The sequence below is a fragment of the Pyrus communis genome, chromosome 1, assembly GCF_963583255.1.
Source record: "Pyrus communis chromosome 1, drPyrComm1.1, whole genome shotgun sequence".
Taxonomy (NCBI): Eukaryota; Viridiplantae; Streptophyta; class Magnoliopsida; order Rosales; family Rosaceae; genus Pyrus; species Pyrus communis.
In genome coordinates this window covers 34,769,440-34,790,914 of record NC_084803.1, presented here as the reverse complement: position 1 = coordinate 34,790,914, position 21,475 = coordinate 34,769,440, and the positions used below count along the sequence as shown (strand labels likewise).

Sequence of the window (21,475 nt, the reverse complement as noted above, 5' to 3'; positions counted from 1 at the left end):
GAATTGGTGAATTTTGAGGTGTGTGTTATGTCAACCCTCGCCTCCAGCACAACTGCGAAACCATTGCAGCTTCATCTTCTTCCTCGAACAGGTCTGCGAAGCCACGATCTCAACATTGCATTGAACAGGACCATGAAGCCATCAATCCCTAGTACGATCCCAATGACGTTGTCGTCTCCTCCACCTTCGCGCCCCTCAACCCCTCCCGCCGTCAACACCATCATTAGGGATTTGATGCAGAGGATCTGATGGCCGCTGCTGCTATCGTAGCTTCTTCCTATTCCGATGGTGTCAAAACATTTTTTTAACCGTTCGATTTTCTTTTGAACAACTGAGATTGAAGGATCCTTCGGATTCGAATGGAAGAGATTCGGAGAGGATCTTTTCCCCTATCTAAAAGATATTATAGAATCCAATAAGGATTTACATAATCACATTCCTAATTAAATTAGGATTGCAACAATCTCCCATGAATGTATAAATACTCAAATAAAATGTCACATCAAGTCTTCAACAACGAAATAAAAACAATTGATGAAGTCATCGGTACAATGAGTAAATGAGAGTCTCAAAGCAAACGGAAGAATACATAGTAATAAAACTCATAAAACCTTGCAAGTGATATCATGTGAGAGACATGTGACGTATTTCCAAGTGCAAAAAACCCACCGGTCTATCACAAAGATGTCAATTACCCCCTTCCCCCAAACTATTTGGACGAAATTCTCTCGAATCTTATTGATTTCTCCAGTTGAATTTCAAGTTTGTCCTTGACTTGTGTCACATGCCTCTTACATGACACCATTTGATGAGAATTGGATGAAATTTTCTAAAATCTAACGACATGCGGGTAATTAGCAGCCTCGTACTAATCAAGGGAGTAAATTAGCAAGAAAAATAGTTTAAGGGGGCAATTGACAACTTCGTGATAGTTTGGGGTATTTGGTAGTCTACCCTACATGGTATGTCAACTATGTTCTATATGAACCGTAATGTTAACCTATCAGTGCCTAACCTTGTATTATAGATGGTTGTGGGCCTATGAACTTCTCCATTCGACGTTTTCAGACTTTTTTTAGAACATGGGGCATAAGTAGAAAATTTTGTTTTAATAAATGATCTTTTTTCTTAATAAATGTCTTAGGATTTTTTTTTTTAACAAACGATATTATGTGATTCAAATTTACTTTGACGATAATCGAATCTAGAACCTCTCACTTACAAGTAAAAAGGAATATCACCAGATCGTAATACTAAGTGATCATTAAAAAAAATTAAACATCATAAATAGCATTGTCTAAAAGATAAAATAATAAAATAATATAAAAAATAGCAATTGCTAGGCAAAACGAGAAGAAAAAGAAAATACATGCGGAAAACCAAATAAAGATTTTCAATACGCCCCTTGATTATCTATATATATTTATATCTTATCTTCTATATATATAAAGCTAGCACTCTAAAATGATGAAGCTTAAGAATGCCCCTCTCTAATTAAAATATTAAATTTAAAATAATAAATTTAAAATAAATAAGTTTTTATATTTGTTTTTTGAATTTTTAAAAAGTTTTTACTGTTTATTTGTTTGAAATTTAAAATAACTATAAAATTAGTATTTTGAATCAATAAAAAAAAAAAAACAATTGCCATATGATTAACATGTGGCAAGAGGCTAGCATCAATTTATTCGCAAATTTTTATTGGTGATGTGAAAAATTATTTTGCACTCTTTGAAGTGTAATTTCTTTTTCATATGTTCTTGTGTAAGTGCATAATAATTTTTTTTTATAGTGTCACCAATAATTATTTCATACTAGTCTATATGCTCACACACTATTTGTTGTAATTAAATTGTATATTATTTGTTATAAAAATACTTATATCACAATTTTAAGAAAAAAGAAATTTTCTTTTTGAAAAATTGAAAAAAAATATTGGCTGTGGAATTTAGGCACTTACACATTACATACAACATGACATTATGTACCACATTTGGTGACTACATTGTTGGCCAAGTTGTCATTATATGTAGAACAAATAACATTAGTGTCCTATATTTAGATGTTTCATAAGAGCAACTCCACCTTAATGGGGTAGGCTAGGACAAAGCCTGAAAAATAGGCTAGCCTGCACAAAATACACTCAAGCCGAACCAAATAGGTCAGCCCACAACCCAAGCCAGCATGTAGGCCGACCCAAAACGTGTTGGGCAATGTCCCGACCTATGTGACGTCACGCTGGCAATGGTGGGTTTTTATAGGTCAAGCGCATGGGAAACACATGCGCGTAGGCGCGCGTTCTCAACAAGAAAAAGATCGCGAGGCTCCCTGTTGTAGCGCAATAAAGGGGAGCGGGGAGAAGCCACGTGGCGTGTCTTCGGCCGTTGGATTTCCAACAGTAAAAAAATTTTGAAATTCAAAACCATTGGATAGTGACGTGGCGCATTCTGGGCCGTCCGATTCCAAGATCAATGGGTCCAAGATTTTTGACCAAAAAACATTAAAAAAAAAAAAAAAACAGACGGTCAGAATTATGGGCGTTGGCTACGTGTCCAAATTTGGGTTGTTGGATTTCAATATTTTTCAAATCAAATGGTCCAAATTAATTAACTTATTAAAAATTATTAAAAAATTATTAAAAATTGTTTAAAAATACAAATAGTGACACGTGACGCGTCTGGATTGGTTGAAAATCTTATCGGAAATCTATCCACAAAATAGTACTTTCGGATAATGACATGTGGCGTGACAAGATTGGTTGAAAAACTTATTGAAATCTTGGCTAAATTATTGTAAACAGATAATGACACATGGCATGTCGGGATTGGTTGAAAATCTTATCGAAATTTATCCACAAAATAATACTTTCAGATAATGACATGTGGTGTGACAAGATTGGTTAAAAATCCAATCCGATATTAAAACTATTTTTTTTATTATTTTATAAAAAATTAATAATATTTTTATACGAATTTACTAGACTTTGTGCCAACGCATTTTTTAAGGATGGAGATGCATTTGGCCAAGTACTGTTCATTGGAGTCAATCACTATTCATTTGAGTGGATTAAATGGGTTGGATGCGAGCGCATTTTTAGGAATGGACTTGCTCTAACAATTTGGTGCCCCATTTAGAGGAACCCCTACACACACCATTTGTAGGCAATACAGTCAATAAACTCTATCAAGTATCAAGACTTTTTGTCTCTTTGTCACTTAGTATTACAGTTTAGGGGAATTCCTCTTCATTTGTAAGTGAGAGGTCTTATGTTCGATTTTCGTTGAATTATTACGGCTAACTTATTGCGAGACTTAGTATACTTCCCCATGCTGCACCTGTTAGTATAGATATATCGTATATTTTGAAAAAAAAAAAGAAAGATTTTTTGTCTTTTTATTTTTAACCAATTTTATATTATTATTTTTATTTAATATGCTATTTCGTACTTATTAACAACGTTGCGGAGAAATAGCTACCGGCCTAACCATGAACTGGTACCTTTTTGTTTCTTTGTTTTGTTTTTATTTTCCAGACCAAACTATAATTTATTTAATCGCAAAAAAAAGAAGGAAAAAAAAAAAAAAAAAAACCTATATCTTTATTTGGAATTGTCGTCATCCTAACTAACCTTCCAGAATTTAAATTGCTTTTTTGTTTCCATGGTAGATGGTATCATGTAAAAGCACAACCAACATATAATCAATTTTGTTATCATGTTTCGTTTTAATTGTTTTATACAATATTTCATCTTTTTCTGTATTCGTTGAATCAGAAATGGCCAAATGCCTAAAAAGAAATTTTGAATTTATCCATGGAAGGTGGGAAGATTATTTTCTTAAGAATTTATCTAGTTCGATTGAATCGTTTTAAATCATCTTTTTTTTTTTATATCAGTTGTTTCAATTTTTCTATATATAAGATTTTGGACCTGGAACCACATGAGTTAGGTTGAACTGAAACTTGCTTCGCTAATGTGGTGAACGTCATTACCAAATTATAATCTATATATCATTTTTGTAAGACTACCATCTATATATTATTGAATAGTTGTATAAATATAGCTTATGAGATTTGTGAAGCGAGTAGATTAATCGAACTTACCTAGTGACAAGAACGGAAGAAATCTATTATCTTGTACCATATGCCTGCAGCCAACTATATAAAATGAAATTGTATTTTTATATTTGCAATTGCCAACTCAGGTTCGGAATTTAGGTTGATTTGGATTGATTCTTAATGGGTTGCCGCAATTTTGTTTGTTTTTTTTTTTTTTTTTTTTTTATGTTTTTGAGAAACTGAAAAATTCATTAGTTCAACCTAATTGTGTTCTGTTTGTCAGTCCAAGCTCAACAAATGTTTCATCTAATCGTTTTATACAACTTTAGGTTAAAATTTAGGCAAAATGGGGTTGGACCAGCCCAACCTGCACACCTTTTGTTGTTGCTAATACTCTGTGTTTGTTAGTTTAATTCGTAGCACAAATATTATCAAATTCTCTTCAATACAAAAACAGAGCAAACCGATAGAAAAAATAGTTTCTAATTATCCATCTCACATTAAATTTATAAGGAATGCTAACAACTTTTTTATTTGAATTTTTCTAATTTTACCTTCTAGGTTTACTTTCTCATCATGCAATTTTGTTGTATGCACCCTGACAACCTTGAAGCATTTCCAAATGGGGTTATAGCATGAGATGTATAGCACATATGTATTAGATTGGTCGGAAAAAAATTCTAATAGTCAATTTTTAGAGGATAAAATAATCTGTTAAAGTTTAGGGTCTGGTCTACACACAATACTTGCTTCCTGTTAAAGTTCTTCAGTCTAACAATGGTGGCGAATATCTCAATCAAGACATGTCCCAGTTCTTCAAAGACAAAGGTATTCTCCATGAGATAAATGTCCTTAAACTCCACAACAAAATGGAGTAGCCGATAGAAAAAAATAGACATCTACTTGAGATTACCCCTGCATTTCTTATTGGTGCATGTGCACCCAAAACATATTGGGCCAATGCAGTGACCTACGCCGTTTATCTCATGAATCGAATGTCATCACATGTTCACTCTTTTAGAACTCCCTTGGCTATGCTTGATGATCATGTTTCTATCTTTTCTACCCTTCATCTCGAACCACGAGTTTTTGCGTGTGTGGCTTATGTCCATCTTCATAAAAATCAACGAAGCAAGCTTGATCCATGTGCAGTGCGATGTGTTTTCATTGACTGTAGTCCTCAAGAAAAGGGGTATATGTGTTATCATCCCTCTACTTGACATGTATACATCACCATGGATGTGACATTCTTCCAAGATGAACTCCCCCCCCCAACCATACTATTCAAGGGGAGACGATTGGAGGTGAAGATTATGGATATGTGGATGTCGACCCTGCTATCCTAGATAGCACAGACGGCCCAAGTGCACATGACAGCACAAATAACCCAAATGGGCGTGACCGCGCAGAAAAAGGCCTTGCTGGCCTTGATGGCCCAAGCAAGCAGGATAGTGTAGAGGAATACCCATATGGGCTTGATATGTATGTTGCAGAAAGCCCATCTAGGCATGGTAACATTGAAATCACAATATGTGAAGGCTCAAGTGGGCTATCGAACCAGACCGAGATAAAGACGGTACGTGGAATAGTTGATGTCGCGTGGCAGGAAGGTGTAGGTGGTGTTAACTCGCGTGGACTTAATGGTGTCGACTCTAGTGAGCATAATAACAGTAGTCCTATTTGTCACATCCTAGTCTTGACTCCGTCGTAGCAACACGATATTATCCGCTTTGGGCCCTTGCCATGACCTCACGGTTTTGTTTCTAGGAACTCATACAAGAACTTCCCAGTAGGTTACCCATCCTGGGAATGCTTTCGCCCGAACTCGCTTAACTTTGGAGTTCGATGAAACCTGAAGCCAATGAGCTCCCAAAAGACCTCGTGCTATAAGGAGGGGATCATGTACATATAAGGCACATCACCCCCTCTCCGTTAGTCGATGTGGGATGTTACAATCCACCCATCCTTAGGGGCCCGACGTCCTTGTCGGCATACTCGCACCACACGGTAAAGTAGCTCTGATAACATTCTGTCACATCACAGTATCGACTTCGCCGTAGCACGATATTGTCCGCTTTAGGCCCTGGCCATGCCCTCACAGTTTTGTTTCTAGGAACTCACACGAGAACTTCCTAGTGGGTCACCCATCCTGGGAATGCTCTCGCCCGAACTCGCTTAACTTTGGAGTTTCGATGGAACCCGAAGCCAGTGAGCTCCCAAAAGGTCTCGTGCTATAGGGAGGGGAACATGTACATATAAGGCACATTACCCCCTCTCCGTTAGTCAATGTGGGATGTTACACCCCTCAACCTCCTCGAGTACAGATCAATGATCATATGGATAATATTCCTAATGTAGGTACTCACTCAGAAACTATAAAACCACTTTATGTGTTACCAGATATATATTCTTCATAAGGGAATGTGTGGTATTCAATCACTAACTATGTTTCTATTCATCGACTTTCGTCGAAATACTGTGCACTTCTTCAACAAATGGAAACGATTAAAATACCTACCAAAGTGGAATAAGCTTTAAGAGATCCGAAGTGGACAAAGGCAATGCAAATTGAGATGGAGGCGTTACAGAAGAACAAAACATGGAGTGTAGTTACACTCATCAAGGGAAAGAAACCGGTGGGATGCAAATGGATGTTTACCATTAAACATAAGGTGGATGAGATGATTGATAAATACAAGGCGAGATTGGTAGCCAAAGGGTATACACAAACTTTTGGCATTGATTATCAGGAAACATTTGCTTCAGTAGCAAAAATGAATACAATCAGAGTTATGGTATCTTTTGCTGCTAACCTTGATTGGCCATTGAGACAGTTTGATGTGAAAAATGCGTTTTTACACGGGGATTTAGAGGAAGATGTATACATGGATTTTTCACCAGGATATGGCGTTGAGAACTCTAGTGGAAAAGTGTGCAGACTTTGGAAGGCATTGCATGGGTTGAAACAGTCGTCAAGAGGTTGGTTTGGGCGATTCACTCAGGCGATGAAAAAGTATGGATATCGATAAGGGAACTCAGATCATACTTTGTTCATCAAGCGTAAGGATGGTAAAGTGACCTTACTCATTGTATAAATGGATGATATGATTGTCTCAGGGGATGATATAAAAGAGATTGAACGGCTATAGGGGTACTTGTCATCCGAGTTTGGGATGAAAGATCCAGGAGGACTCAAATACTTCCTGGGAATTAAAGTTGCTAGGTCTCGAGAATGCATATACTTATCACAACATAAGTATGTGTTAGACTTGTTATCAGAAACTAGTAAGCTGACGTGTAAAGCGGTAGATGCCTTGATTGTGCAGAATCATCATCTTGCAATATATCAGGATCAAGTCCCGACAAATAAAGAAAGATATCAAAGGTTAGTTGAAAGATTGATTTACTTGTCACTTACTTGACCAGATATTGCTTATGCAGTGAGTGTGGTGAGTCATTTTATGCATGCACCGGGAGGAACACATGACAGCTGTAATGTAGATTCTGAGCTATTGAAAGGGAGCTCCGGTAAAAGGCCTAATGTATAGAAAATATAAATATATGGAGCTGGTAGGATATACTGATGTAGATTAGGCTGGGAACATTACTGATAAGCGGTCTACATCAGGTTATTTTACGTTCGTGGATGGTAATCTGGTGACTTTGAGAGGTAAGAAACAGAATGTGGTGGCTATATCATCAACATAAGTTGAATACAAAAAAATGACACATGGTATTTGTGAACTTATGTGGCTTTATATACTTCTTACTAAGATAACTTTAAACCTAGGGAGTCCATGCTATTGTAGTGTGATAACCAAGCAGCTTGGGAGATAGCTAACAATCTGGTGTAGCATGATAGGACCAAACATGTTGAGGTGGATAAACACTTCACAAAGGAAAAACTTGATGTTAGGTTGGTTGACATTCTATATGTGAAGACAGAAGAACAATTGGCAGATATTTTAACATATGCGGTATCAGCAGGAAGGTTTCAAGACTCACTTGACAAGTGGAGTTTAGGAGATATTTATGTACCAACTTAAGAGGGAGTGTTGGCGTGAGTCCTATAGATTAGGAATATAATAATGTTTTCTAGTTTGGTTAAAACTCCTTTAATGTTACTTTTATCACAAGTTATATCTTATATATATATATATATATATATATATATATATATATATTACGTCAAAGAAGGAGAAGAATTACAGATAAGAAATTAAACCCTAAACATAACTTTTATTTTGGCATCGAAGCAGGTTTTAGCCTGTCTCTTCCTCAATCCTAATCTTAGTTATTGCCAACGTGAAAAACAAATTTCTTGCTAGTTGCCCAGTCAATTGCAGAAAGCCAAGAGTTATTTGACTTGTAGCCAAATCCACAAACAAAAAACAATTACCTATTTTCAAAGGTTGAAAGTCTCGAGACAAGAGACTTTCATAAAAATCTTGAATTAGGAGTAAAAAGAACTCATAGAAGCCACAACCTATGGATGACGATAGGGTTACATATGCAAGTGGGCTTACCATCCCACATAAACAAGGAGAATTGTTGCAACGCTTAGAAGTAGGCCTACCACATTAGGAGCCCAACATTCTTATGGAAAAGCAACAGTAGCTTCTGCTGCCAGCCCAAACGCCATGGGCCCAACCTTCCCACCTGTGGAAAAAAACTAGAAAATAGACCCAAATGAATTGGGCTCACATCTCTCTTGATTAGATATGATTGTTTCAAATGGGGAATCTGACGACCCAGGTAACACAAGCACTGCCCTAATTGCGTCAATTAATCATGATACAGGTTGGATTATTGATTACAGAGCTACTGATCATATAACTTATGATCTTACTCCCTTTAATTCCACACCGCCTCCACGAAATATTATCGTTACTGCCAATGAAGGAGTTGCTCCAGTTACAGGGGCTATATCAATCGCACTTACCTTGCCTCTTTCCTTTCAAAATAGTTTACTCGTTCCCACATTGTCTAGCCATTTATTATCTGTGGGACAAGTCACCGAACAATTAAACTGTGTTGTGCTATTGTTTCCTTCCTTCTATTTACTTAAGGATACCCGGACGCAGGCGATTAATAGGCGTGGTACTAAAAGAAGGGGGTTGTACTATGTTGATGATGTTGCACAAAGTCGTGCTCCTCAAGTTCGAAGTCAGGATAACGGAAAGTTAAAGACTGTTTAGTTATGGCATCATCATCTTTGTCATGCCTCATTTGGTTATTTACGAAAATTACTTCCTTCATTATTTAATAATATTTCATTTTCTTGTCTAAAGTGTAACATCTGCACATTAGCTAAAGTCATCGTGCTTCGTATTCTCCAAGTTTCAATAAAAGAACAATTCATTTTGAATTGATTCATTTCGATGTGTGGGGGCTATCTCCAATTACTACTCAATAAGGAGTTCGTTGACTTGTCACTTTTGTTGATGATTGCACCAAAATGACTTGGTTATATCTCATAAAAAATAAGAGCGACGTGGGATTCAACATAAATAAGATGCAGTCAAGTGGTAGATTGTCATGTTTGATAGATCATTCTTCTTCAACCCCCTATGTCCTCCACTTATTATAGCTTGGTGGAGTAATAGTGTTTGTATTCAAAGAGAAAAATGCAAACATGATTTTTACATTTCAAATTTACATTTGTTTAAGGATTTAGTATCCAAATACTTAGTATTTTTATTTAAAAACTAATCACTTTTAAAGATTTTAATATTTTACACCAACCAAAAGAAAGGTTCTTGTGCGCCGCATCCGGATTAGGGGTGGTGTGAGAGGGGGTGAGATAAAAGTGGGCCAGAGTTAACATGACAAATCAGGAGGTTGGGTAGGTGAATATTTCTTGTATTTGGAGCCGCATAGACACGTGGTCTGGTTTGCTACACCCTAAATTTTTTCTAACTACCTATCTTGAAAGCCCATTAAACTTATCTTTACTATATTTTGGGTTTAGTTAAATATTTTTTTTAAGTTAACTCTAAACTTTTTTTAATGGAACCTGAAGGTTTGCATTATCTTCACTTCAAGTGGCTTCACCACTTAGATCTATTTCAACTCTTGGAGTAAAACTTAAATTTTAGGTTCTAAATTTACCTATCTTCCTCCAATCCTTGGGGCAAATATGAGTTTTAACCCAAAACTCATTTATGAAGCAAATTTAGCTCAGGAATCCCCCAGGTTAGTGGGGGCTGACCCATCATATATGTGTATTTTTTTAGTTTTATATTTATAAATTCATTGAATCCAATGGCTAAAATCTAATATGATCAAATCGAACAATAAAAAAAGAAAGATCTAATGGTCCAAATTTAAATCTAACAGCTAAAGTAATTGGAAATTTTTTTTTATTTTATGTGTTTCGTATTCTTTCATAGTGTTTCACGAGTTTCATGATGTCAGTTTAGTGATTTTACAATATTTATCGGAATCTAAATATTTTTAGGTTAAAATATTCATAAAATTAAATTAGGATAGTCTACATATATATTTTTTTAAAGTTACTTTAAGAAAAAAAATTATCCTAAATTTATTATTTAATAATCTCGGACTAAAGGTTTAACTTAGAAGGGTTGGAGAAGAAAAACTGTTTATGGATTAAAACTTAAATTTTCTACGTTAAAAATTTTAGGTTTTAACTCAAGAGTTGAAGATGGTTTTAGAACGTTTAAGGAAAAAAGCTAGAAATATAATATTTTAGACTATATTTTGAACAAACAATATTATCTAGACCAAGAATGAGGGGGTAGACTTAGTGTTACAATGGACTAACAATAATATGGTTCAAATTCACATTTGACGAGAATCGAATCTAAAACATTTCACTTACAAGTGAAGAGTAATACAACTGAATCGTAATACTAAGTGATCATTATTTAATAATTTTAAGTTAAAACTTCAACCAAAATCATTGAAGACTATTTCTTAGTTTGAAACTAAATTATTTTGAGTTAAAAAATTAGATTTTAACTTCAACCATTGATCTACTGTCGCCGAAACGTAAGCAAGATCTTTGCGCGGACGTAGGGCGTACGCTTAAGAATCTGCGCGCCTTCTCAGACATACCGCAAAAAGCCCTTAGATAGATCCTTGGCAAGTGGTCCCCACTCCTCCAAGCCCATAAACTGCCACGTGGCACCGCGTTTTCCCTTTTTTTTGCTCACCATTCGACGGCGTTTACCAGTCTCCAAAATTCCCACCATCTCCCCTTTTTGGTCAGCGTTTCCCGAAAACGCCCCCCAAACCCCTCCCTCCATTTTCTTGCTCGATTTTCTTGGGAAACAAACAGAAAATCAGCTGAGAAAATCGGACACAAGTGCACTACATCGTCGCTTACTTTCTCCGATCGAATTTCCCGAGCTGAGGTGGAAAAATTTAGATGGATTTAGCTCCCTATGCATCACTTACCTCGATTATTCTCTCATAGCAAGGGAACGAAAGCTATGGATCCGAAGAAGAACCGCCGGAAGCCGAGGCTCGAGCGCCGCAATGCGGCGAAGCACATTGACTACGACGCTGCCTCGACTTCGTCCTCACTCGACAACTCGTCGTCGTCGGCGTCGCTCTACACGCGCTCGTTCGACCTGGACCGGACGAGCTTCCGGGTCGAGGGGAACGAGGGCGATATGGAGCGGATATACAAGACCTTGGGCCTCGGACCCGACGACTTCTCGATATCGGAGGAGGACTGGGTGGCCCGGAAGATCCGCTCGTCTTCAGACCGTCTCCCGATCTCCAGATTGTACGGGTTGGATAGTCCGGATAGTCCGAAACCCGACGTATTGAGGGAAGAAGTGGCTGAGTTGTCCGGTAGAGTTAGGGCTGTTACTGTTGCTGCAACTGAGTTGACTCGGGCTGACTCGGCCGTTCCAAGCGGGTGTTATAATGCTGCTGCTGCTGCAGCTGCTACTTCTGTTTCAGCTGGGGTTTGTGTTGGGATCAAGGGTGTGCGGCCGCCGGTGCTCAAGCCGCCGCCGTCGATGAGGGTTCCGGTGATCGACGACGGATGCTCGACTTGGGACATTCTGAGGGATTTCGCGCCAGAAGGCGCAGGAAACCCTGTGGGAAAGAAGATTGATTCTTCTTCTGCAGCTTCCTCTTCTGATGAAGAAGAAGAAGAAGAAGAAGAAGGAGAGGTTGGAGAGGAGGGTGCTGTGGAGATTGAGATTAGAGATACTGTGCCGGTCTCTGAAGGGTGTTCATTTACGACGTCGAATGATGATGATTCTTCCAGCACCACCACTGTTTCTCCGAATGAGAGAATTTCGCCGAATGGGAGGCTGAAGCTTATTATCACTCACTGGGAGAAGGGTGACCGTCTTGGCAGTGGGTCTTTCGGGTCGGTGTATGAAGCAATTTCTGAGTAAGTGCTCAAAGCCCTTTACAGTTTCTTATTAATGCTTATTCTTGTATATGTATTAAGATTGGAAACTTCAATATGTTTAAGAACTAAGAACAAATTTAAAGCAACAATTAGTAATTAGGAGAAACAAATGCTTTAATAGCTTAGAGGGATAAATAATGATATAATAAGCTAGCTCAGGGAAGAAAGATCAGCATTTGAAGGATAGCTTGCTGTTCTTGGACTTGGGAAGTAGATAGGTGGAGGCTACATAACATAAGTGTTCAATGGTGATGGTTAAAGAAAGGGTTCCACTTGGTTTTGAAATTTACGTGATGGAAGAGTAGATAGATGACCTCATTTGCCTTAGGATACTAGTGATGCAAGACCAGCCTAGCTTGATGGAGTGTTCTAGATAGGAAGTTTGAAGGGCATTATTTAGATTTGATTGGAAGAATCGCTTATAGAATGAAGATCTTAAGATGATAGCTGTTCGAATATGAGTCCTTGCTCCAATCAAGTGCTAAATTTGCACTAGTAAAAGCTTTTTTTGCAGACATATATTGGAATTCAAAGGGTTTTTGATAAGGGATTTTTAGGCTTCTTGTCCTTTTTGTGTTTCTATATGAGTCTTAAAGCATATCTTAATTTTCCTACTTCACAGGGTTTAAAGTGTTTTTGAGAACTACAAGCCAATATATCATGCCATCCTGGTGGTATGCAAATGTATGGACAACTGAGTTATTCTAGGAACCCTTTTTGCAAATATAGTTCTGGGTAGTGAGTTGCAGATGTACTTGGGTTTGTTAAGCATAAGAGGAAGGTGATTCATATGAGAGGTTATGGTTGCTATGTTTTTAGAGATAGCAGACACCTGTTCCACAAATAAGCCCAGCTGAGACATACTTTTAGCTGGATCAGCTGTCCGGATTTTTTTCTGAGCTTAAGCCCAACAATAGCTTGAACCTTAGGCCCAAGCTTGTTTTGTTAGGAAATGAAATGATTGAGGCTTTGTGGTATCGTCTTTTCTTTTAATAGGGGAATGGGAATGCAATTTCGTAGTTATTTTATCTTTGCCACTTCGACGTAGTTATTTTTATTCATAGAACCTTTATTCCTATATGTTTAGTTTGATAACTGTACATGAAAATGAATTAGTTCTTTGTTTTGCTGCAAAGCTTCCCTAATGAATTAAATAGTACAAATGTGCTTTTTAAAGAGCAACTATGCTGCATCTTTCCCTTATTTGAGATATCCTATTGAGTATGTTTTTCCTTTCCTCCCAGTGGCGGATGCTTCATTGCTGTCAAGGAAGTTTCGTTGCTTGATAAAGGAAGTCAGGGAAAGCAAAGAGTTTATCAACTTGAACAGGTGACTGAGGCTTTTGTTGTGTCTGGTCTTGTGTCCAGGTTTTGCATGTCAATACCCTGTTATTAAGTAATTGATTCAGTTATTATATGTGAGTACAGCCTGGGTTGATTATTGTTTCTTGCTGACATACTTTTCCTCATTTTGTGATTCCCTGTTTTTTTTTTTTTCCCAGGAGATTGCTCTTTTGAGTCAGTTTGAACATCATAACATAGTTCAATATTATGGCACCCAAAAGGTACTCCTTTTTATTTGTATGCCCCATGTTTTTTTGGTCATGCTATGCCTTTATGTCCCATGTGAGTATTTATGCATGTCAAGATCATCTGTTCAGTATATAAAATGCTACAAATTCATGCCAGTATAACTTCCTTTTTATTTATATTTGACAGTGTCGCCCAACTACAAAAAAGTCCACCTTAATGTACACAAAATATTCTCATACATTGATTTAGTTTTCTTATTTTTACTCACATGCAAATTGATTTTAGATATAAAATTATACTGGCCACGGTGTCATGTATATACCTGGGGGGTTACCGGTTACTTTCAGCCACTTTGGCCATATTATTTGATGGTCTTCTTTGACTCCAAAAGTATTAAGCATTTGTAGTATCAACAATTGTAGTTATATTGGGTGTAAGCTTAAGCATTTCTGACCTGTTTCATATTGATAGTATATTACATTGTCTGATTATGATCTACTCTAGTTTTCCCATAGCATACATTTACTAATTCAACATTAGATTGCTCTTGTACTTATCAATCTAATCCGGTTATGTATAATTTGCTCAATGGTTGTTGTAGGATGAATCAAACCTTTATATCTTTCTGGAGCTTGTAGCTAAAGGTTCCCTTCAAAAACTCTATCAGACATATCATCTTACAGATTCTCATGTATCTGAATACACAAGACAGATCCTGCATGGACTGAAGTATCTTCATGACCGAAAAGTGGTTCACAGGTAATTCATGTCACAAGATATATGTTTATTTGAAAATTATATTATGTGGATTATGTTTTCTTTTTCCACCAATGAGCCATCTCATGTCAGGGTCATCCCATAACAGAACGAAAATAAAAGTGGCTATGCCATCGCAATGTTCATTCCATGCTTTGCTTCTGTAATTTTGTCTGCATCCATTCTCATCCATTTGTTTCGTGTATTAAGGGACATTAAATGTGCAAACATTTTGGTGCATGCAAATGGATCTGTGAAGCTTGCAGATTTTGGATTGGCAAAGGTTTGTCTTTTCATGCCTCGAAATCTTTGCTGTATTAGTGTTTTCAATATTTGCAACTTACAAGTGATCGTGAACAATTTTTCACCTAATATTTTTTGTTGCGTCCTTTTTTTTTCAGACTATCCAAAATATGAATGACATTAAATCTTGCCAGGGGACTGCATTCTGGATGGCTCCAGAGGTTTGCCTGTACATTTTAATTTTAATTTCAGTTATCAAAAGTTAAAAATATTAGACTATTTTGAATGCTTATGAGCTCTCCTTTTCTTTTAATCGAGGACATAATGTACTTCAATTTGATACTGATGAAAACTTGTTGTACAATCATGGATTGCTAAATTTAGTGGTTATTGCAGGATGATTTTCCCAAAGTTTACTTGCTTCCTGAATTACATCCTGGTTATTGCAGGATGTATTTTTTTTCTTCTGATTTCTACCCTAATTAAATTTTCTCCAAGAACACAGCCAGACATGCAGCAATATTATTCATTGATTTGCTTTTGTTAAGTAAGCTGAATTAATTGAAATAAAGTACGGTAAGTTACAGATATCCTATATCTTTTCTCAGTCTAAAAAATATCCCACATCTTGTGTCAAGGCTAGAAAATTTTATAACGATGCCTATGGCTTATGATAGTTGTCATGTTTTGATGCATCTTGCAACTTGAATGTTTGCCAACTTCTGTTTTTTTTTCTATATATCACATCACATGGAGTATCTTTTTCAAACATGTAGGCGGAATGGACCTAATTCTGTTTTTGAAATGTCTAGCCTCTGAAAAGGCTGAATATGTTGATACATGAATGTTATAGGCTGTGTCCAAATTTTATTCGTGTATTTCTCAGTCATCTTATTCTTGTGCAGGTTGTTAACCGAAAGAGCCAAGGTTATGGGCTTCCAGCTGATATATGGAGCCTTGGATGCACTGTGTTGGAGATGTTAACCGGGCGGGTTCCATACTCTAATCTTGAATGGGTTCGTGCCAATTTCATTATAAGTTGTACTCTATATGGTCTATACTCTAGTGACGATGACAATGTGTTGGATGGTGCATCTCTTTTGACCTCTAATTTGTTTCTGACATAGTCTCTTCTTGTGTCTCAACAGATGCAAGCATTATTTAAGATTGGTAAGGGGGAGCCCCCTCAGATTCCTGATTCTCTTTCAAAGGATGCACAAGATTTCATCAATCAATGCCTACAAGTAGATCCAAAAAAACGTCCCACTGCTGCTCAGCTCTTAATTCATCCATTTCTTAAGAGACCCCTTCCCACGTCTTCTGGATCAGCATCTCCTTATCATCACCGGGGGCCCAGCTGAAAACATTTGTGCAGATATAAGTTGTGATATAAGGTAAAAGATTGGATTTGTGTTCCACTGCCTCATATTTGTTGCTCACTCTTCCCGTGAATGTAAACTAAAAGAAAATACTTGTAGAATCCAATGCTTTCACTGTTTAGTATATTCTTTGCTTTTTGGTAACAGCTCTGTCCAACACTAGAGATGCAGGACATTTAATCCACGTTCTGTAACTTGCTCCGGTATCCAGTGTTCAGCCATCAAATATTGGCTTACGCTAGTAGAGTGCATGTGCGTTCATCAATTTTCAAGGTCGTCGCAGGATCTGCTAACCCCCTTCGGGTGCACACCTCCTTACTCTGAAAATCTTTCACCGTGGAGCGAGCAGTCTAGTAAGAAATTATTCAAGCGTATTCGTCTGTTGTAGGATGTGATTTTCTTTTGCCCTTATTTAGATAGGTGTTTGATGTCTCTGTGTTTTCTCCTTCTAGTTCCAAAGTAAGTAATTCAGTAAGTTGTTGTAGTTAGATGTGTAAGAAATGGAAAGGAATCGCGATGTGTATATAATTTGTTATCGATGGTGTTGCAATTGGAAGGCGTATATAATTTGTCATCGACGGTGTTGCAATTGGCAGGCTTACGTAATACAATCTGTAATCTCTGTGTATAATATTTTACTTAGCATGCAATTTAGACTTTATGTTCATGTTTACAAAGAAAAAGTCTTTATATTCATGGAGATAGAATAGCCAACTGTTTGGGAATCAGTCATCAATTTAGACTTTTTCTTATTTTTTATTTTTTATTCTGTGTAACTTGGAAAACCAATACAAAACATTCCATGGTTTTTCATGCATTTTCAACTTAAACCATTAGTCAATGTTGACATCAGCAACAAACATCTGTAGAGAGAAGCCGGTTCAGAGCATAGCGGAGGCGTATGCACTGCTCAACCGACCTCTCACAGTCTGCATGCAGACATGCCTGCACTTTCTTCACAGGGCTAATTTTTTTTATTTTTTTTCTGTCACAGGACTAATTTGTTATTCAAATCCATTTAACATGTACTAAATAAAAACAATTCAAACGCAAAAGGGTTGTAGCAGTGTCGCTTGCTGCAGAAACAATGTATTCGGGTCTGGCTGGGCCCAGCACACACTACAAATGGACTCTCTCAGAGACTCGGAATTTCAGCTTTGTGGGCCCAAATGATTTTCGGTTGAACCCAACCAAAAAGCCTCCGGCTTCATCGTCGTTTTCATCGTCTGTGATGCAGATGACAACATTATGGTGCACCACCAACGCCATCGATCGCAGCAACCATAAAAACGGCACGCAACTCCCTCTCTCCTCCCACGTGACCCGCCAAGATCCAACCTTTCACTCTCCCCCAACCCTCCTTCACCTCACTTTCTCCGCCTCCACATTCCCACCAAATCCAAAACTCTCCCTCCTCTCTCTCCTCCCCACCTTCCCCTCTCTCTCCCGCCGTAATCGCCGCCGCCTGATTTCATTTCCGCCGCTTCCCAGGTACTGACTGAACCCGACTCCTCCGCCGATCTCAATTTTCGCGCCTTTCTTCGATTTCGTTTCTAGGGTTTTAGTCTTCCCGTTTGCTTTGTCTCGGTCGTTGCGAAGAACCCCTTTGCTGTGTGAATTGCTCCTGTTTGTTTCTAGGGATTTCAGATTCATTTGTGAACGCGTACGTAGTATTACATGTAGATTTGCATTTCGATTTCTGTTTGCATTTTCAAATTTTGCACTGCTCGTTCATGTTTTCGTCCGTACAATTTGTTTCTAAAGGATCTCGGATTGCATAAACTGTAAAGTTCAGGGCCTTCAGGCCTTTTGCCGGTCAAATTAGGTTTTTTGGCTTTTGTCAAGCGATTGATTACAACTTCTGATTTATTTATGTGACATTTTGATCCTGAAAGTAAATGCATGCTTGAGTTTTTCGTCTTTTTCCCACATTTTTGTAAGTGTTTATTCGAATAAGTGCTAGTTTAGAGCAATTTAGTCAAAAGATGTAATCTTTTCAGGTTGTCTACTGCTCAATTTTAATTCTTTGTGATGTCCTCCTAGTGGTGTATCTCATTTTAAATCTGCGTGTTTAACCGAAATTACGGGCGTAGGAGTATTAACTAACTACAGTATCTCATCAATACTTCTGGGCACACATAACTAAGGATAAGCACAAGCTATTGGTATGCAATTTGATGAGGTTTTAATAAGGAATAGAAAATCGGGCCGATATGGGACGAGAGTGGACTGGTGGAAGAAGGACAATGAGTGTAAAAGACCGAATCAAATAAACATGAAGTATTCTGTGATTATTATGGTATTCTTGATGTTTAAATCTGTAATAAAAATTGTATTATATGAGTGGTAAGCACTTATATTTCCCATGCGGAGGCTCACAGATTGAGTTCTCTTGACAATATGACAGCTACTAAATTTGATAATGTCAGTCAGTGGAGATTTCGTCGGATCTCCATGAATTTGTTGATATTTTTTGTTCCTAAGTCATGAAGCTAGGCCAGCCAGATCTTTACAAAGATCTGTCTGGAAATTTTTATAATTTTATCTTGGATACACTGCAAAACTTAAAAAAAAAAAAAAATAAAAAAAATAAAAAAATAAAACACCCCCTCCCCTTTTAGTCACTGGGGTTTGGTTGCTGCATGGAAAAAATTGTGCTCGTTTGATCTCAGAATCCCATGCTGTTGTCCATTTTACTTTCACTTCTTCTGTAATCTGGTTATTTTTTATGTCTCAATCTTACCCGCTAAATAAAATGATGAATTATGGTTTGTAAATGGTAATGTAAACAAATTGTATATCGAAATTGCAAATTGTCAACAGTTGAATTGTTCTCACTTGTCAATTATAGTTCCTATGATTTTGCAGAAAATTCCTTTTGCTTTTAAAACAAAAAAAAATTGATTTGCTGTATTAAATGGACTTATGTTTCAAGAATGACACCACACAAATAGCATTTGGACTTATACGTACAATATGAAAGATTCAGAGAACCTGATTTACTTTTCCTTTTTAGGGACACAATTGTTGGATGTGTTTGATACATGAAGTCATTAGGGAGATCTTAGAGTCAATTTGCACATATGTTTTGTTGTGCATGAGATGTATGCAAGCAACCTAGTTTGTTTGCTCATCTTTATTCTTAGAATGCCGAAGATTTGTAAGAATAATATCCTTTCCCTTTCTCTTTCTTTTTCTCTTGATGGATTTCAGGTTGTGTTTTGTAAATGGCCAAAGTTAACAAGTTGCGACGTAAACATGACTTCCGAGCTGTAAAGAAGATCCAGCATCCATTAAAGGTTCTTAAAGATGTGCATTCAAAAAAGAAACCTCACAAAGCAGTGGAGAAGAAAGATTGGGAAAATGTGACATGTTCGGTCTGCATGGAGTTCCCTCACAATGCTGTTCTCCTCCTTTGTTCCTCTTATAATAAGGGCTGTCGCCCATATATGTGTGCCACTGGCCATCGCTATTCAAACTGTCTCGAACAATATAAGAAAGCGTACACAAAAGCATGTTCAATTCAAAATTCTCAACCATGGAATGGACCAATGGACAGTTTAGGTTTCAGTTCAAGTGAAGGGGAGCCCAAGGAGAAGACAGATGTACCAGAGCTTTTATGCCCGCTATGTCGGGGGCAAGTGAAGGGTTGGACAGTGGTGGAACCAGCACGACAATATTTTGATGCCAAGAAGAGAACATGCTTGCAGGAAAATTGCTCATTTGCTGGAACTTATAAACAGCTCAGAAAACATGTTAAGGCAAAGCACCCATTGGCACGACCCCGAGAAGTGGATCCTTTACTTGAAGAAAAATGGAAGAAGCTTGAGTATGAGAGAGAGCGAAGTGATGTTATCAGCACAATAGTGTCATCTACTCCAGGGGCAGTGATCATGGGGGATTATGTGCTGGAGCCAAACCCTGATGGCATTTACAGTGATTCTGATTCGGAGCTAGATGATGACAGTGACTCAGATGATTTTGGATTTCGTTCATTTGATATTGGTGGTCTCTTCTCACGGCGCACGATTTTGGATGAAAATGGTTTTTTGCGTGCTTCGGCTTCTCGTTCTGCCTTTGCACCTCGACGTGGTTCTGTTCGAGGCAGGGGAGTGGTGCGGAGGCTTGTCGGGCTTAGAGGTGGGGGCGTGCAGCGTAGAATTAGAGAACCTGGACGATTCTTATGACTAAAATTGCCCAAATGTTGGGGAGAATGCATTCTACTTTTGCGATTTTCTTTTCAATGCATTCACCTCATTGATGCACCTTGTTATGGTATGCGTTAGAAGTATTGTCATTTTCATTGGAAACTTAGGCAGTTGAACCCACTTTTTCGGTTTCGAATCATTGCTTCTGCGGCCTGGATTGCACGCTGTGATTAGTGACAGGTTACTGATTAACAGGTTGTAGGAAATGCAGATGGCTGGGCATAAACCCTGGATACTTGAGGGCAGTTTCGTGTTCAATATTCCTCGTAGATTGTATTGATCGGTTATTCTTTGTCTTTCAACAGGGGTGAATAGTGTGCCTTTTTTTTTATCTTCTCTTAAATTCTGAATTCAGTGACCTACCGTGTTGATTCTTTTGCCAATTTCATTTATAGCTGGTGTACAGCTTCTGGAGGAATAATGTATTTCCTTGTGTGAATCACCAGGTGGGTTCAGGGGCCCTCCTTTATTTTGGACCCTCTGTTTTAGGGGTTCCTATGTAATTTGCATTCCCTATCACCCGCAAATGACGGTACGATACTAATGCAAAAGTAACTCATTAAAATCACAGCAAGTAGAATCTATTGTATTTTTCTGCTGGGCCGTGAATAAAATGGAACTGACGATATTTTCAGTATGTGTGACCTTGTGATTTGCATGTAAGAAGAATTAACTCCTATTCCGAAAGGAGCCAAACTGTGTTCTTTTTACACGTATGCTATGGATTTTTGTGCAGTAACTTCCCTTGTTTTGAGTATTTTTGACTTGGCAAGATGTTTAAAAGGTCTACACATGGAGGAAAAAATGGATCTTAAATTTTACTTCTGTAAGAAACAGGGCAGGATAAGTGGGTAGAAAAAAGACATACGACCCATTCAAGCAAATTAACATTAAAAACTCTAA

General features: G+C 37.6%; 2 protein-coding genes across 4 annotated transcripts; both read left to right on the top strand.

Annotated features, from left to right (window-relative positions):
* The first annotated feature begins 11,272 nt into the window (after window positions 1-11,272).
* LOC137710096 (mitogen-activated protein kinase kinase kinase 1-like) lies at window positions 11,273-16,938 on the top strand. Of its 3 annotated transcripts, none has more exons than XM_068449060.1 (9): window positions 11,273-12,433; window positions 13,699-13,783; window positions 13,956-14,018; window positions 14,588-14,745; window positions 14,953-15,025; window positions 15,144-15,206; window positions 15,891-16,001; window positions 16,134-16,379; window positions 16,536-16,938. In XM_068449060.1, the coding sequence occupies exons 1-8, from the start codon at window positions 11,466-11,468 to the stop codon at window positions 16,344-16,346; spliced, it is 1,734 nt and encodes a 577-aa protein (XP_068305161.1). In that variant the 5' UTR covers window positions 11,273-11,465; the 3' UTR covers window positions 16,347-16,379; window positions 16,536-16,938. The 3 variants fall into 3 exon arrangements, with proteins under 3 accessions (XP_068305161.1, XP_068305153.1, XP_068305159.1); XM_068449052.1 differs by having other exon boundaries at window positions 16,528-16,938; XM_068449058.1 differs by having other exon boundaries at window positions 16,512-16,938.
* A 732-nt stretch (window positions 16,939-17,670) lies between these two features.
* On the top strand, window positions 17,671-21,182 carry LOC137745475 (uncharacterized). The gene is made up of 2 exons (XM_068485435.1): window positions 17,671-17,855; window positions 19,578-21,182. Exon 2 carries the CDS (start codon window positions 19,592-19,594, stop codon window positions 20,549-20,551), a length of 960 nt encoding a protein of 319 aa, XP_068341536.1. The 5' UTR covers window positions 17,671-17,855; window positions 19,578-19,591; the 3' UTR covers window positions 20,552-21,182.
* The last annotated feature ends 293 nt before the right edge of the window (window positions 21,183-21,475 follow it).